The sequence below is a fragment of the Microcaecilia unicolor genome, chromosome 2 (genome assembly GCF_901765095.1).
Source record: "Microcaecilia unicolor chromosome 2, aMicUni1.1, whole genome shotgun sequence".
NCBI lineage: Eukaryota > Metazoa > Chordata > Amphibia > Gymnophiona > Siphonopidae > Microcaecilia > Microcaecilia unicolor.
In genome coordinates this window covers 504678437-504696749 of record NC_044032.1, presented here as the reverse complement: position 1 = coordinate 504696749, position 18313 = coordinate 504678437, and the positions used below count along the sequence as shown (strand labels likewise).

Sequence of the window (18313 nt, the reverse complement as noted above, 5' to 3'; positions counted from 1 at the left end):
ACATGAAATTTCAATCCATAGGGATTCCAAGATGTGTTTCATGTCCTGTAGGAGTTTGTCTATTCAATTCAAGGTCCTTAACATACAATGCTACCCCTCCACCAATTCGATCAGCCCTATCACCACTATATAATTTTTATGCTGGTATGACAGTGTCCCACTGGTTATCCTCCTTTCCACCAAGTCTCAGAAATGCCTATTATATCTATTTTATCATTTAGTACAATATATTCTAACTCTCCCATTTTTTTTAAGGCTTCTGGGATTCACATATAGACATTTCAAACTGTTTGTTGTTCCTATTTACATCTTCCTCACCAGTTGACAGTGATAATGTGGAATCTTGAAAATCTGATTTTTATTTGAAGACACCTGGTCTACTGTGCTCTCTATTGCAACCTCGCTATCGGGATGCCTTATCTCCCCTGTTTTGATGATATCTTCGAAAGATACCTTATTCCGAACTCTGCGCTTTTGAGCAACTGTCAACCTTCCCCCAGTTTCTAGTTTAAAAGATGCTAGTGCCAGCAGCCTGGTCCCACCCTGGTTAAGGTGGAGCCCATTCTTTCGAAATAGGCTTCCCCTTCCCCAGAATGTTGCCCAGTTCCTAACAAATCTAAAACCCTCCTCCCTGCACCATTGTCTTATCCACGCATTGAGACTCCAGAGCTCTGCCTGTATCTTGGGCCCTGCGCGTGGAACGGGAAGCATTTCTGAAAATGCTACCCTGGAGGATCTTGGTTTCAGCTTTCTACTAAGTACACTGAATTTGGCTTCCAGAATCTCCCTCCCACATTTTTGTATGTCATTGGTACCTACATGTACCAAGACACCCGGCTCCTCCCCAGCACTATCTAAAATCCTATCTTGGTAATACGTGAGGTGTGCCAAATTCACACTAGGCAGGGTGTGATCCTCATGTCCACCAGCCACCCAGCTATCTACATACCTAATAATTGAATCACCATCTAAAACAGCTAGCCTAACCCTTCCCTCCTGGGCAGAAGCTCCTGGAGAGACATCCTCAGTATGAGAGGATATTGTATCCTCTTGTGGGCTGGTCCTGGCTACAGGATTATTTAGAATTTCACCAGGGTGATCCATTCCTTTTAGGAGGCCTCCCTCCTCCAAGGCAGCCAGGGGTTGCCAGACTGGAAGTGGGACTTCTCTACAAGGCCCTGTAGGTCCCCTCTATGTACCTCTCTGTCTACCTCAGCTCCTCTAAATCTACTACTCTAGCCTCAAGAGAATGGACTCATTCTCTGAGAGCTAGGAGCTCTGGGCATCGAGCGCACACAGGTCTCCACCTGCCTCGATGCTGGCCATTATGCAGGCCCCCTGGGACCAATCAATGTGGGACCCAACCCTGAGGTGATGAGAGAACTCAATCTTGTCCTCTTCGGCACCAGGGAGCATCAATGCCAGACATTGGAAGAAGCATTGGCATCAATCCTCTTGATGCATAGGAGCTCTGGGGCACTGAGGATTTCACCAGTCCCTGAGAAACGTGTGCACTGGGAGGGCTGCTCTCCCTCCATATATGACACAGCCAGGACCAAGCACCCGCTTTGACCCCATAGATTCAGCAGTGTACTTCTACACCGGCACCCCAGTCTTTCCTAATGTTGGTCCTTGATGAGCGCCTCCGGGCCTTTCTCCCTGAGCTGTTGGTGGGGTTCTTGCAGAGTACATTGGCGACTGGGGCGCTTGCGCCAACCATGCCTCTTGCTAAAGTCCCACATGGCCATCAGCCTGCGGTGAGGTCTCCGAATCCGATGCCGCTTGCAATCTCAGCATCTACTGCCATCCGTGTTGAAACACCCTTGATGTTGGTGGAGGAAACTTCGCTGGAGTCTATGCCAGAGCTGACACCTTGATGCCCCTCTCAGGGTCATAGTGCCTGTTCATTGAGTCTCAGCCCTCCCATGAGAAAATCTTGGCCGACACCAATGAGGCGCACTCATGTGACTCAGAAGATGATCCACAATACTTCTCGGCATCTCATCTGATCCCTATTCTCCACAGGGAAGGAGGAAGTCATCCACCTGAGATCCTTTCCTTCCCCTCCTTTTGTAAAGGAGATGGCGGCCTCTATCCCAGTTTCTTTGGAAGTGGAGGATAAGGCCAAGATGTCGAGGTCCTGGACTACAACTCTCCTCCTAGAGGTTATGACAGCACAATATATTACGGATGTTCAGGTAAAGAACTGGGAGTCCCCTCTCTCAGTCCCTGCTCTCCCCAAGAAGGATGACATCATGTACCAGACTTGGTCTTCCCCAGGGTTTGATAGACGTCAGTTGCCTCACCATTCCCTAGTGGTAGAATTTGTTCTCAAAAGGGCCAGGAATTCTTGAGACTATTCTTCAGCGCCCCCTGGCAGAGAAGCTAGAACGTTAGATTCTTTTCGGTGGAAGATGTATCAAGCCTCCATGCTCATCTCCCGTATCCAATCGTACCAGCTCTACTCAAGCCTGTACTTTCAGTCCTTGGTGCCCAGTATGTCTGATTTTAGCAGACTCTCTCCCGCCAGGGCAGGCTGAATGTGTTTGCCAGCTGGTCAAGCAGCAGAAGGCGGGTCGTAAGTTCTTGACCAGGGGCATCTACGACACTTGATGTGGCCTCTAGGATCTCTGCCTAGAGTATAGTGATGCGCAGACTGTCATGGCTGCATGTCTCTGACTTGGGCCCGGTGGTCCAACAGAGGTTAGTAGATGCCGGGGGAGGGGGTTAATCTTTTTGGAGAGAAGTTGGAGGAGATCGCTGACCTCATCAAGAAGCACACTGATACCATCGATTCTCTCCCCCGCCAGGCACCTTCTGCACCTGCCTTCTCCTCTAGGAGGTTTTTTGGCAAGTCGAAGAGGAGTACTTATTACTCGCAGAGGTGTAGGTACACCCCTTCTTGCCAGCCTCAGTAGGCTGAACCCCAGCATGCTTATTCTCATCAACAGCTTGCACCTATGGCCCAGACAGCTCCCCAGTCAAAGGAGGGGGGCGAGCTTTTGACTGGCTCCAGAAGAGCATAACCAGTGTAAAAGTGACCATCCTGGACAACTTGACAGTCGGGGGAAGCTGAAATTTTACGAAGAAAGGTGGCCCTTTATAACTTCCAACCTGTGAGTTCTTCAAATAGTCCATCTGTTTTTCCCTGCATTGGCTACAGAGACCACCAGATTGCCCACTGAGAGCACATCACTTTATCTCTTGGCACAAGCAGGTATTTGTAGAGGAACTCTTCGCCCTTCTGAAGACCCATGCGGTCAAACCTGTTCCACCAGGAGAAGAAGGAAAGGGATTCTTTTCCAGGTACTTCCTTGTGCAAAAGAAAATGGGAGGGGAGGGTGATGCATCCCATCCTGGACCTGAGGGACCCGAACAAATTCCTGATCAAAGACAAGTTCAGGATGGTTTCCTTGGGCACCCTGCTTCCCATTCTTCAGTAAAACGATTGGCTATGCTGTCTGGACTTAATGGATGCTTATACTCATATCCCAATACTTCTCACAAAAAGTATCTTTGATTCTGACTAGAGACATGTCATTTCCAGTACCGGGTATTGCCTTTTGGCCTCACGCTGGCTCCCATGGTTTTCACCAAGCATCTTGCAGTAGTCACAGTGTGACTGCGCCATCAGGGTCCGTTTTAAACTACCCCAAGTCCCATCTATCCCTGTCCAACAATTGGAGTTCATTGAAGCCCTGCTAGACATTGTTGGCTCTGGCTTTTCTCCCTGTAGCACGGACAACCCAGCAGATGTTGAGGTTGGGCCACATGGCCTGTACTGTTCATGTTAACCCATGGCCCATCTTCACATGAGAACTCCCAGTGAACACTAGCTTCCCAGTGGTGTCAGGCCACTGGGAACCTACAGGATGTCATCCGAGTTCCGCCAGAGCTGGTTCAGTCCCTACTGTGGTGAACAATTAAATTAAATTTGACTCTGGGACTCACATTACAAATTCTACAGCCCAAAAAAGTGCTGATGATGGATTCATGTTGCTTAGGGTGAGGAGCTCATTTAGACGGGCTTCATACTCAAGGTGCTTTGTCAGCCCATGAAACAGATCTCCAAATCAACCTTCTAGAGCTCCCGGCAGTCTGGAATGCTCTAAAGGCTTCCAGGGATCAGCAGAATTGTACTCATTCAAACAGACAATCAGGTTGCCACGTACTACACACATAAGCAGGGGGGTACTGAATCATGCCCTCCTGTGTCAGGAGGCCGTCCAGATGTGGCATTCAGTGCACCCACACGGGATGCTCCTCAAGGCCACTTAACCTGGTGGGAAAATTCAACAGCCTGGCCAACAGTCTGAGCAAGGTCATGCAACTGCATTATTGGTCCCTCAGCATGGGCATTGCCTGTGAGATCTTCTGAGCAGGGGGCACCCACTTGGTGGACCTCTTTGCCACTCAGTCCAATCACAAAGTCCTTCAGTTCTGCTCCAGGCCCACGACAGACTAGCGTTGGATGCCTTCCTCCTTCATTGGGGGACAGGAGTTCTGTATGCGTGTCCTCCCATTCCTCTTGTGGGGAAGGCTTTGCTGACTCGAGCTGGACCACTGACCATGATCTTCATAGCTCCTTACTAACCCCAGCAGATCTTGTTCCCTCTTCTGGAGTTATCCTCCGAAGAACCGTGGAGATTGGAGTGTTTTCCAATCCTCATCACGTTGAATGAGGGATCACATCTGCATCCCAGCCTCCGATCTCTGGCCCTCACAGCCTGAATGTTGAGAGCTTAGAATTTGCCTTCTTGTTTCTTCAGAGGGTATCTTCAGGGTTTTGCTGGTTTCCAGAAAAGATTCCACTAAGAGATGTTATTCTTTCAAATGGAGAAGGTTTGCCGTCTGTTGTGAGGGCAAGGCCCTAGATTCTATTTCCTTCCCTACACATACCCTGCTTTAATACCTTCTGCAACTCTCTCCGAGTCTGATCTCAAGACCAACTCCATAAGGGTTCATGTCAAGGCTCACAATTGCATTTCTTTAACTTATGCCTAGACTGGGCTGACCATTGAGAGCCATGTCAAGGCTCAATGTCAGAGCCATGGCTGCGTCAATAGCCCATCTGAGGTCAGCCTCTGTTGAAGAAATTTGCAAGGTTACAATGCGGTTTTCAGTCCACACATCACATCTCATTACTGCCTTGAGCAGGATACCTGACATGGCTCTCACGGCCTGGATGTTGAGAACTTAGAAGTCGTCTCTTTAGGCCTTTCAGAGGGTGTCTCCCGAGTTTTGCTTGCTTCCAGGAAAGATTCCACGAAAAGGTGTTATTCTTTTAAATGGAGGAGGTTTGCCATCTGGTGTGACAGCAAGGCCCTAGAAGATAGAGAAACTTTTTAGTAGTGCCAAAAACAAGTGCCAGAGCCGGTGGTGGGAGGCGGGACTGGTGGTTTGGAGGCGAGGATAGTGCTGAGCAGACCTATACGATCTGTGCCAGAGCCGGTGGTGGGAGACGGGACTGATGGTTGGGAGGTGGGGATAGTGCTGGGCAGACTTATACAGTCTGTGCCGGGGCTGGTGGTTGGGAGGCGTGGATAGTACTGGGCAGACTTATAGGGTCTGTGCCCTGAAGAAGACAGGTACAAATCAAGGTATATACAAAAAGTAGCACATATGAGTTTATCTTGTTGGGCAGACTGGATGGACCGTGCAGGTCTTTTTCTGCCGTCATCTACTATGTTACTATGATAGTCGGTTTGGACAAACAGTTCTACAGAATTTGTTTGGGGTCTACAATCCAACTCCACCCTCCTAGGCCCATTTTGTTCTGTTCCAGGCTGCACTCTCAGATTTTATAGTTTCAGGTTAATTACTTTTTTGCCCTTGCCGTTGCGAGGTCCAATTGGCCACTGGTTGTTTTTGGTGAGCCTGGTAGCGAGGATTTCCCATCTGTGAGAATTATAGGGCCTGCTTGTCCTCAGAAAAAAGTGAAGATACTTACACGTAGCAGGTATTCTCCGAGGACAGCAGGCCTTAAATTCTCACAAACTCTCCCACCTCCCTTTGGAGTTGTCTCCTTTCTATTATTCTTTATATTGTACTGCTGGTCCCACGTTCTCGCAGTGGGCTGGATGGCACTCGCTTATGCGCAGTGGAGCGTGTCTCACGCTTGACTAATTTTTAAGCTTGTTACAAGCTCTGGACTGGCAGTGTGAACCCGTCTTACCCATCTGTGGTTATATAATGCTACTGTCCTCAGAGAATACCTACTACAGGTAAGTATCTTTGCTTTACTATTAGGGTAATTAAATAACTGTGTTCGTGCTTGTAAAAAATTGTAACAATGATTACTACTCAAGCACTCTATCTATGTTAACACCGTTTTTCTTTTTCTGTTTCAAAATTTAGACTTCAGATTTCCGGTGTGTTTATTATCTGACATAAACTACACCTCTCCGTTGTATGTTTATATTGACAACGGGAATCCTCATTAGTCTTAATTATTAGAATTTTTTTAGGAGTTTTTTTCTTTCATATTAACTAAGCACTTATCTTTTGGCTTTTCCTTTGTTGGCTCTACAGTGCGCTTCTGTTTCGTAATTTCTTCGTCTGGAGCAATATCTTTAAAGTGCCAATTCTTGTGCCCTATAAATAGACGGCTTTTATTAATATTCCAACTGTGTTAACCCATTTATTTATATATATATTTTTTCTCTCAAGTACTCACAGTTATGACTTATCGCTGTTGAGCTTCTCAGTCTTGTTTTCTCATAAGTGTGCCTCACAATGGCGCCGGTCACATGATTTTATGACGTCAGACGCCTTGAAGACTATTGTTTCCTGAACTTTCTTGGAACTTTCGAGAAATCTTGAGATTTCTAATCTGCCTTCCAAAGATTTTGAGGAAACGTTCTTTTAAGATATTATAAGAAGTTATAAAAACACGTTCCACTCAATTTTATTATTTAATCCTGTGGGATTTAAAGATTCAAGTCGATAAATCCAGCGTTGTTCTTTTTGCAGTAGTTTTCTGTCTCGATCTCCTCCTCGTATATTTGAAGGAACATGATCAATCACTACACATTCGTATTCCATGAATCCATGTCCATGGTCTAAACTATGTTGCACCAAAGGGGTTTCTCTCTTTTTAAACTTTAAGTTATGTTTATGATCACTCATTCTTGTTTTTAGGAATCTTTTTGTCTTTCCTACGTATAATTTCTGACATGGGCATATTAAAATATATACTACATATGTTGATTCACAATTCGTCTGGTATCTAAGATCATATTCTTTCTCATTTAGGGGGTTCTTGAACTTATCAGTGGTTCTCATGATGTTACAATATTTACATTTCCCACATCTAGTGTGCCCCTGTGCGATAGTAACTTGCTTTTCTCTTTTTCTTGAAGTAGCTCTTTTAAGTTTTGGTTCCGAGTGTAGGCTATTCTGAGATTTTTATTACTGAATGCTGGATGCATTTGCATCAATCTCCAATTATGTTTTATACATTTTGCAACGTAGTTGTTAGTATTCGTATAACGAAGTACACAAGTTTGTGTATTAGATTCAATCTGTTCGTTGCTCTTCTTTTTTAATAGTAGCTGGTCTCTATGATTATATCTTGCTCTTTTATAAGCCTTTTGGATCAAACCGTCTGGGTAGCCTCTTTGCACAAATTTTTCTTTCAGCATTTTAGCTTGTTCTTTGAACTTTTTGGTGTCTTTACATATTCTTCTGTATCTCAATAATTGAGCTATGGGTAAGCTTTCTTTCATTTTTTGCGGATGATTACTTGAAAAGTGTAGCAAAGTATTACGATCTGTGGGTTTAACATATATGGAGGTATCCAACTCATTGTATTGTTTAGAAATTAGAATATCCAAAAAATTGATTTTGGTATCTGATGATTGCATGGTAAATTTGATATTTACATCTCTTTCATTAAGCCAATATGTAAATTCGTTCAGTTCCTCGAGTGTTCCTTCCCATAATACGAATACATCGTCTATGTATCTATACCATTTTTTAATTTGGACTTTCCATGGATTTTGATGTATCCACCTTTTCTCAAATTCTACCATATATAAGTTTGCTACTGAGGGAGCACATGTAGCCCCCATTGCTACACCCTTTAATTGTTGGTAAAATGTATCGTTGAATATGAAAAAATTGTTAAATAAGGCTATTTCTGTTATTTTTACCAAGAACTCTGTGGGTACTTGATGGGGATGCTGTCTTTTCATCAAATTAAGTTCTACTATTTTTAAACAGTCTTTTTGTGGTAGAGACGTATATAGAGAAACCACATCTAGTGTCACCAATAAAGTAGAATCATTAATATTCTGTATTTCTTCTAGAATATTTAGAAAATGCGTGCTATCTTGTATGTAGGATTCACTGTTCTTCACTATTGGTTGCAAAAAACCAATCCACATATTGAGATAGTGGTTCTAAAATAGAATTATTAGAAGCTACTATTGGTCTTCCTGGGGGATTCTGCAGATTCTTGTGAATTTTAGGTACCGTATAAAATAAAGGTACTGTAGGATAATTTTTATTCAAAAATGCCATCTCTTTTTAGTAAGGAACCTGCTTCTACTCCTTCAAAAACTATTTCCTTAATAATATTCTGTAACCTTTCGGTTGGATCTTCCTGAAGTTTTTTATAAGTATGCGTGTCAGATAATTGATTTAAGATTTCTGTGTCATAGTAATCTTTATCTAATATAACTAAACCTCCTCCTTTGTCTGCTCTTCTTATTATTATTTCTTTATCTTCTTGCAGAGATCGTAATGCTTTCTCTTCTCCTTTTGATAAATTATAATTTATTTGTTGTTTTTTAGAAGTTTTTTTCACTTCATCCAATACTATTGCTTTAAACGCTTTGACAAGAGGATCGACTTGTCCTGGGGGATTCCATAACGATTTGTTTTTTTTAATCGCCCTATCCGGTATTTCTTCTTTCCCATGGAAAAATATTTTTAAATTTAAATTTCTAATGAATCGTTCTAAATCTATTTGAAATTGAAAAAAGTCAAAAGTTTTAGTTGGTACAAAGGATAATCCTTTTTGTAATAGCTCCATTTCTTCCTTTGTTAAGCTACGTTTTGAAGCCTCTACGTCATCATCAGTCAGTTCCACAGAAGAAACACACGCCAGAAGAGATTTTTTAGACAGAGGCAGAAATTACAGAAGAAGAACAAGAGGTCGAACGTACAGAGTAGGGTCAACGAATCGACCATCGACCAGATCACAAGACCAATGGAACAAATAAAATTTAATTTATCAAAACGTAGCTTAACAAAGGAAGAAATGGAGCTATTACAAAAAGGATTATCCTTTGTACCAACTAAAACTTTTGACTTTTTTCAATTTCAAATAGATTTAGAACGATTCATTAGAAATTTAAATTTAAAAATATTTTTCCATGGGAAAGAAGAAATACCGGATAGGGCGATTAAAAAAAACAAATCGTTATGGAATCCCCCAGGACAAGTCGATCCTCTTGTCAAAGCGTTTAAAGCAATAGTATTGGATGAAGTGAAAAAAACTTCTAAAAAACAACAAATAAATTATAATTTATCAAAAGGAGAAGAGAAAGCATTACGATCTCTGCAAGAAGATAAAGAAATAATAATAAGAAGAGCAGACAAAGGAGGAGGTTTAGTTATATTAGATAAAGATTACTATGACACAGAAATCTTAAATCAATTATCTGACACGCATATTTATAAAAAACTTCAGGAAGATCCAACCGAAAGGTTACAGAATATTATTAAGGAAATAGTTTTTGAAGGAGTAGAAGCAGGTTTCCTTACTAAAAAAGAGATGGCATTTTTGAATAAAAATTATCCTACAGTACCTTTATTTTATACGGTACCTAAAATTCACAAGAATCTGCAGAATCCCCCAGGAAGACCAATAGTAGCTTCTAATAATTCTATTTTAGAACCACTATCTCAATATGTGGATTGGTTTTTGCAACCAATAGTGAAGAACAGTGAATCCTACATACAAGATAGCACGCATTTTCTAAATATTCTAGAAGAAATACAGAATATTAATGATTCTACTTTATTGGTGACACTAGATGTGGTTTCTCTATATACGTCTCTACCACAAAAAGACTGTTTAAAAATAGTAGAACTTAATTTGATGAAAAGACAGCATCCCCATCAAGTACCCACAGAGTTCTTGGTAAAAATAACAGAAATAGCCTTATTTAACAATTTTTTCATATTCAACGATACATTTTACCAACAATTAAAGGGTGTAGCAATGGGGGCTACATGTGCTCCCTCAGTAGCAAACTTATATATGGTAGAATTTGAGAAAAGGTGGATACATCAAAATCCATGGAAAGTCCAAATTAAAAATGGTATAGATACATAGACGATGTATTCGTATTATGGGAAGGAACACTCGAGGAACTGAACGAATTTACATATTGGCTTAATGAAAGAGATGTAAATATCAAATTTACCATGCAATCATCAGATACCAAAATCAATTTTTTGGATATTCTAATTTCTAAACAATACAATGAGTTGGATACCTCCATATATGTTAAACCCACAGATCGTAATACTTTGCTACACTTTTCAAGTAATCATCCGCAAAAAATGAAAGAAAGCTTACCCATAGCTCAATTATTGAGATACAGAAGAATATGTAAAGACACCAAAAAGTTCAAAGAACAAGCTAAAACGCTGAAAGAAAAATTTGTGCAAAGAGGCTACCCAGACGGTTTGATCCAAAAGGCTTATAAAAGAGCAAGATATAATCATAGAGACCAGCTACTATTAAAAAAGAAGAGCAACGAACAGATTGAATCTAATACACAAACTTGTGTACTTCGTTATACGAATACTAACAACTACGTTGCAAAATGTATAAAACATAATTGGAGATTGATGCAAATGCATCCAGCATTCAGTAATAAAAATCTCAGAATAGCCTACACTCGGAACCAAAACTTAAAAGAGCTACTTCAAGAAAAAAGAGAAAAGCAAGTTACTATCGCACAGGGGCACACTAGATGTGGGAAATGTAAATATTGTAACATCATGAGAACCACTGATAAGTTCAAGAACCCCCTAAATGAGAAAGAATATGATCTTAGATACCAGACGAATTGTGAATCAACATATGTAGTATATATTTTAATATGCCCATGTCAGAAATTATACGTAGGAAAGACAAAAAGATTCCTAAAAACAAGAATGAGTGATCATAAACATAACTTAAAGTTTAAAAAGAGAGAAACCCCTTTGGTGCAACATAGTTTAGACCATGGACATGGATTCATGGAATACGAATGTGTAGTGATTGATCATGTTCCTTCAAATATACGAGGAGGAGATCGAGACAGAAAACTACTGCAAAAAGAACAACGCTGGATTTATCGACTTGAATCTTTAAATCCCACAGGATTAAATAATAAAATTGAGTGGAACGTGTTTTTATAACTTCTTATAATATCTTAAAAGAACGTTTCCTCAAAATCTTTGGAAGGCAGATTAGAAATCTCAAGATTTCTCGAAAGTTCCAAGAAAGTTCAGGAAACAATAGTCTTCAAGGCGTCTGACGTCATAAAATCATGTGACTGGCGCCATTGTGAGGCACACTTATGAGAAAACAAGACTGAGAAGCTCAACTGCGATAAGTCATAACTGTGAGTACTTGAGAGAAAAAATATATATATAAATAAATGGGTTAACACAGTTGAAATATTAATAAAGCCGTCTATTTATAGGGCACAAGAATTGGCACTTTAAAGATATTGCTCCAGACGAAGAAATTACGAAACAGAAGCGCACTGTAGAGCCAACAAAGGAAAAGCCAAAAGATAAGTGCTTAGTTAATATGAAAGAAAAAAACTCCTAAAAAAATTCTAATAATTAAGACTAATGAGGATTCCCGTTGTCAATATAAACATACAACGGAGAGGTGTAGTTTATGTCAGATAATAAACACACCGGAAATCTGAAGTCTAAATTTTACTATTAGGGTGCTTAGATATGGAGGCACCAATACTGAAGCTCACCAGTACCTGCATCCCCCTGACTGCAGCTTTCCATTGCCCCCAGACTGTTCTTCCAATGCTCCCAAACTGTTCTTCCACTTCCCGAATTTGGTAATGCAGTTAGAGCCAATATTCAGCAGCATTGCTCATTAAGTGCTACTGAATATCAGCAGCCAACCCTCATCATGGTTTAAGCAGCCAGGAGTCTTTCCTAACTGCTTAAACCACACTGAATATGTACTACTTTGAAACCATTTTGGATGAAAAGAATATTCATGATAGAAAACAATTGATTGTGTTTGCTTCTTGTTTTAGGATTTAGTAACTTCAGTAACTTAAATGAGCACAAGAAAACTCATACAGCGGATAAAGTTTTCACCTGTGATGAGTGTGGGAAATCTTTTAATATGCATCGAAAGTTAATAAAGCACAGAATTAGACATACAGGAGAGAGACCATACAGCTGTTCAACATGTGGTGAGCAATAAACTCTACTTTCAGACTAAATGTGATTATGTCTAGCTTTGATCTGTTTTGTTTTTGTAGTAATGAGTGTTAATGTTTATAGATGCTGTATAGTATTCAACAAAAAGAAATTTGCTAGTTGAACTTAAATAATATAGTTTACTAACTTAAACTCTAAACTAGAAACTCTAGGGGAACAGATCAGTTAGTGCAGAGCTAGATATTCTTAAAAATCACTTCAAAAGTTTTTTGTTGGATTGTTGTTGGTCTGTGTATTGATCAGTCTCTGAATCATAGTCTCAGTAAGGGACTTTTCTTGACTTCGATTGAAATTGAGACCTCGTAGGGTTTAGGAAGGCTCTCCAAGGAAAAGCATGATAGAAAGTCCTCACTGAGGGTGACCACCAGTGGAGCCTGGTGTTAGAAAGCTTCTCCAGCTTAGATACACTGAGAAGTTTTTGAGATGCCTGTGTTGCATGGGACCACCTCAGTCTTTGTCTCTCCAAAGAGCCTATTAGTCACATCATCTAGTACGCTTCATCAAGACTGTATTTTTGGTATTTTTCAAGTGATTTTAATCTTATTTTGTTATCAAAACCTGTTGCTGTTGTGCGCCATTCCTGTTGTCCTGGTAGCCTATAAGTTTTCTTTTTTTTTTTTTTTTTGCATTTGCATTTGCCCAGTGAGGCCACCTTTGTGGGCCTAGAGTGCACTAGTCATGTACATTTTTCAAGATCGAGTTGATTTAAGTGCAGCTTTTTTTGTCATATATCCCAGACAAAAGCCTCCACTGGCTTTATACAGTGTGACAAGACCGTTTCTGTTACAAATAATCACAATTGATATGTACAGTGTCTGGGATAAGACCATGAACCTTTTCAATGTAATTTGTGTTTACAGATGTCAGAGAAGTCTTCTTGAAGCAGTGCAAATGTTGCTTTGGGGTTTTTTTGCACCTCCTGAATACAGTCCAAGATCAGAGGAATCAGTCTCCATGGATACAGGAGCTGCTTTGGATGCTGGGAATGCATTGGCATAAAGAATTAATCATCCTCAACATTAAGCATCAATACAGGCAGTCCGGATCGGACATCCATTGACTCCTGCCTGTAGATAAAGAATTGGTCCTCATTTCCATAGACGTTCAGAGCTTGTGATGCTGAACACCAAGTGGAGGCCAGGTTGCATTGACATCACACCTCAACGTATATGTCCCTAGCGTCCTTGTCATGGATTGCAGATCATCCTTGGTACCAGAGGGGAGGTGACAAGATTGTCTTGGAGGAGGGAGATTTTGAAGCTGGAAATAATCCTTTAGCTAGGACCAGCCCACCTTGGGATGCACAACATTCTCTCGCACCGAGGATGTGTCTTCAGGAACTTCTGCCCAGGAGGGAAGGGTTAGGATGGCTATTGTAGTTGGTGATTTGATTATTAGGCATATAGATAACTGAGTGGCTGGTGAACATGAGGATCGCCCGGTCACTTGCCTGCCTGATGCAAAGGTGGCAGACCTCACGCGTCACCTAGATAGGATTTTAGACAGCACTGGGGAGAAAGCAGCTGTCTTGGTACATGTGGGTACCAATGACATAGGAAAATGTGGGAGAGAGGTTCTGGAAGCCAAATTTAGGCTCTTAGGTAGGAAGCTGAAATCGAGAACCTCTAAGGTAGCATTTTCAGAAGTGCTCCACGTCCATGCCCAAAGGACAGAGAGAGCTCTCTCAATGCATGGATCAGGCGATGGTGCATGTTGGAGGGTTTTAGATTTGTAAGGAACTGGGCAACATTCTGGGGAAGGGGGAATGTATTCCGGAATGATGGGCTCCACCTTAACCAGGGTAGGACCAAATAGCTGGCATCGGCATTTAAAAAGGAGAGAGCAGCTTTTAAACTAGAAACTGGGGGAAGGCCGACACTCGTTCAAAAGCGCATGGTTCAGAATAAGGTATCTTTCAAAGATATCACCAAAACAGGGATGGTAGGCTATCCCGATAGTGAGGTTGCAGTAGAGACTATAGTAGTCCAGATGCCTTTAAATAAAGAAAAGAACAGACAAAAGATTGCAAATTATCACTGTCAACTGCTAAGCAAGATGTAAATAGGAATAACAAGCATAGTTTAAAATGTCTATATACGAATGCCAGAAGCCGCAGAAATAAGATGGGAGAGTTAGAAAATATTGCACTAAATGAAAATTTAGATATAGTAGGCATCTCTGAGACCTGGTGGAAGGAGGATAACCAGTGAGACAGTGTTGTACCAGGGTACATCATAGCAACAGGGTGGATCGAATTGGTGGATGGGGGTAGCATTTTATGTTACTACTACTACTAACTAGCATTTCTAAAGCGCTACTAGGGTTACGCAGCACTGTACAATTTAAACATAGAAGGACAGTCCCTGCTCAAAGAGCTTACAATCTAAAAGACAAGAGAACAATCTAAAGACAGGTGAAACAATCTAGAGGACGAGTGAACAGTTAGTCTGATAGGGTGGATAGATTGGGGCATTCTATATATCTCGAGCGGTTAGGCGCCGAAGGCAGCATTGAAGAGGTGAGTTTTAAGCAGAGATTTGAAGATGGGTAGGGAGGGGGCATGGCGTATGGGTAAAGGAAGATTGTTCCAGGCTTAGGGTGCGGCAAGGCAGAATGAGCGGAGCCTGGAGTTGGCAGTGGTGGAGAAGGGTACTGAGAGAAGGGCTTTGTCCTGTGAGCGGAGGTTACGGGCGGGAACATAGGGGGAGATGAGGGTGGAGAGGTAGTGAGGAGCCGCAGACTGAGTGCATTTGTAGGTAAGGAGGAGGAGCTTGAATTGTATGTGATATCTGATCGGAAGCCAATGAAGTGATTTGAGGAGAGGGGTGATATGAGTATATCGGTTTTGGCGGAATATAAGACGTGCAGCAGCATTCTGAATGTTAAGGAGGGCCTTGAATCAAATGAATTGAAAATTCTGCAGGACACAAAAACACGTCTTGAAATCCCTATGGATTGAAATTCCTTGTGTAAAGGGGAAAAGGATAGTGGTAGGATTGTACTGCCATCCACCTGGCCAGGATGAACAAACAGATGTAGAATTTTATCAGAAATTAGGGAAGCTAACAAACTGGGGAACACAATAATAATGGGTGATTTCAATTACCCCGATATTGACTGGGAAAATGTAACATCAAGGCATTCTAGGGAGGTATAATTCATTGATGAAATCAAGGACTGCTTTATGGAACAACTGGTACAGGTGCCAACAAGAGGAGGAAACATTCTAGACCTTATCCTTAGTGAAGCTCATGATCTGCTGTAGAAGGTAATGGTGTTGAGGCCACTTGAAAAGTGATCATAATATGACCAGATTTGATATCAGCTCTGCAGTAAGTACACACAGGAAATCCAATACGTTAGCATTTAACTTTCAAAAAGGAGACTGATAAAATGAGTAGAATGGTGAAAAGAAAAACTTAGATGAGCAGCTGCGAAGGTCAAAAATTTACATCAGGCGTGGATGCTGTTCAAAAATACCATCCTGGAAGCCCAGGCCAAGTATATTCCGTGTATTAAAAAAGGAGGAAGGAAAACCAAACGACAGCCTGCACCATTAAAATGTGAGGTGAAGGAAGCTATTACAGGTAAAAGAAATTCCTTCAGAACATGGAAGAAGGATCCAACTGAAAATAATAGGAAACAGCATAAAGAATGGCAAGTCAAATGCAAAATGCTGATAAGGAAGGCAAAGAGAGACTTTGAAAAGAAGATTGTGTTGGAGGCAAAACATTTTTAGGTATTTTAAAAGCAAGAAGCTGGCAAAGGAATCAGTTGGACTGCTAAATGACCAAAGGGGTATAAGGGGCACTCAAGGAACACAAAGCCATAGCGGAGAGATTACATTAATTCTTTGCTTTTTGACCTTCACTGAAGAAGATTTGGGAGAGATACCGGTGCTAGAAATGATATTCAAAGCTGACGAGTGAGAGAAACTGAATGAAATATCTGTAAACCTGGAAGATGTGATGGGGCAATTTGACAAATTGAAGAGTAGCAAATCGCCTGGACTGGATAGTATTCATCCAAGAGTACTGATGAATTGAAAAATGAACTTGAAGAACTACTGTTAGTAATACGTAATTTATCTTTAAAATCAATCATGGTACAGGAAGATTGGAGGGTAGCAAACGTAACTCCGTTTTATTTTTTGTAAAGGCTCCAGAGTTGATCTGGGAAATTATAGAACGGTGAGCCTGATGTCAGTGCCAAGCAAAATGGTAGCAACTATTATAAAGTACACAATTACAGAGCATATTCAAAAGCATGGATTAATTAGACAAAGCCAACACGGATTTAGTGAAGGGAAATCTTGCCTCACCAATGTACTACATTTCTTTGAAGAGGTGAACAAATGTTGATAAAAGTGAGCCAGCTGATATTGTGTATCTGGATTTTCAAAAGGCATTTGACAAAGTACCTCATGAAAGACTCCAGAAGAAATTAGAGAGTCATGGGATGGGAGGTAGTGTTCTATTGTGGATTAAAAACTGGTTAAAAGATAAGAGAACAGAGAGTAGGGTTAAATGATCAGTATTCTTAATGGAGAATTGCAGATAGTGGGGTTCCCTAGGGGTCTGTGCTGGGACCACTGCTTTTTAACATATTTATAAATGATCTAGAGATGGGAGTAACTAGTGAGGTAATTAAATTTGCTGATGACACAAAGTTATTCAAAGTTGTTAAATCGCAACAGGATTGTGAAAAATTACAAGAGGACCTTATGAGACTGTGAGACTGAGCATCAAAATTGCAGATGACATTTAATGTGAGCAAGTAGAAAGTGATGCATGTGGGAATGAGGAACCCAAACTATAGTTACGTACAATCCTGTTTTTGTAGGAAAAAAGGTACTGGTACTCAGAATGGATTGGGTCACCACCTATGGCTCTGCCCATATGGTAGCCAAACCCCTTATACCAGCCATGGCGCATATAAACAGGTATCATTGAAAATACTATACCAGTATAGGAGAAAAAAAGAACTTGTGATTTTTTTTCATTATAAATAATTTCTGTAAGCTGTTACAGTTCCAGTATACCCAGTGCAAAAAAAAAGACAGATGTAAATTATGAAATTGGACATATTCCAAACACTAAAATGATTTTTCTACCTTTCTTGTCTGGTGAATTTGTTTTTCTGATCATGTTGGTCCCAGTCTCTGATTCTGCTGCTCTCTATCTGTTCCCTTAACTCCATTTCCAGGGCTTCCTTTCCATTTATTTCTTTACTTTTCTCCTTTCTTCTTCATTTCTTCCTCTACATCCATAGGTAAAAGCTGGGTCCTCCGCAGACTGACTGGAGAAGGTATAGAGTGGATCCAGTTCTTGCCTATTTTCTCCATCCATGTGCAGTATTTCTCCTCTTTTCCCTTTCCCTCATCTCCGTCAGTATGCATCTCCTTCCTATTTTTTCCTCTCCTCCATCCATATGCATCTGCTTCCCGCTCATCCATCCATGTCCAGCATTTCTCCTCTCTCCATCCATGTTCATCTCACTTCCTCTCTCCTCCATCCATGTTCATCTCAATGCCTCTCTCTTCCCTTCCCTCCCCTCCATCCATGTTCGTCTCACTTCCTCTCTCTTCCCTCCCCTCAGTCCATGTTCGTCTCACTTCCTTTCTCTCTCTCCTCCCCTCCATCTATGTCCAGAATTTCTCGTCTCCCCTAAATCCATGTACTTCTCCTCCTCTCTTTCCTCCTCTTCATCCATGTCTAGCATTTCAACTCTCTCCCCTCCCCTCCATGTGCATCTCCATCCTCTGTCTTTCCTTCCTCTCCAACATTTCTCTTCCCTGCCCTCCACTCTATCCATGTCCAGCATTTCTCCT

The 18313-nt window shown here is 41.3% G+C and overlaps 1 protein-coding gene across 3 annotated transcripts in view; it reads left to right on the top strand.

The window, feature by feature from the left end:
- Positions 1 to 18313, top strand: part of ZBTB49 (zinc finger and BTB domain containing 49) — a 77817-nt gene that overhangs the window by 46400 nt on the left and 13104 nt on the right. For all 3 annotated transcript variants that reach the window (XM_030191185.1, XM_030191184.1, XM_030191183.1), the window contains one exon: positions 12294 to 12455. In XM_030191185.1, coding sequence (XP_030047045.1) covers positions 12294 to 12455 — 162 coding nt within the window. The remainder of the gene's footprint in view (positions 1 to 12293; positions 12456 to 18313) is intronic.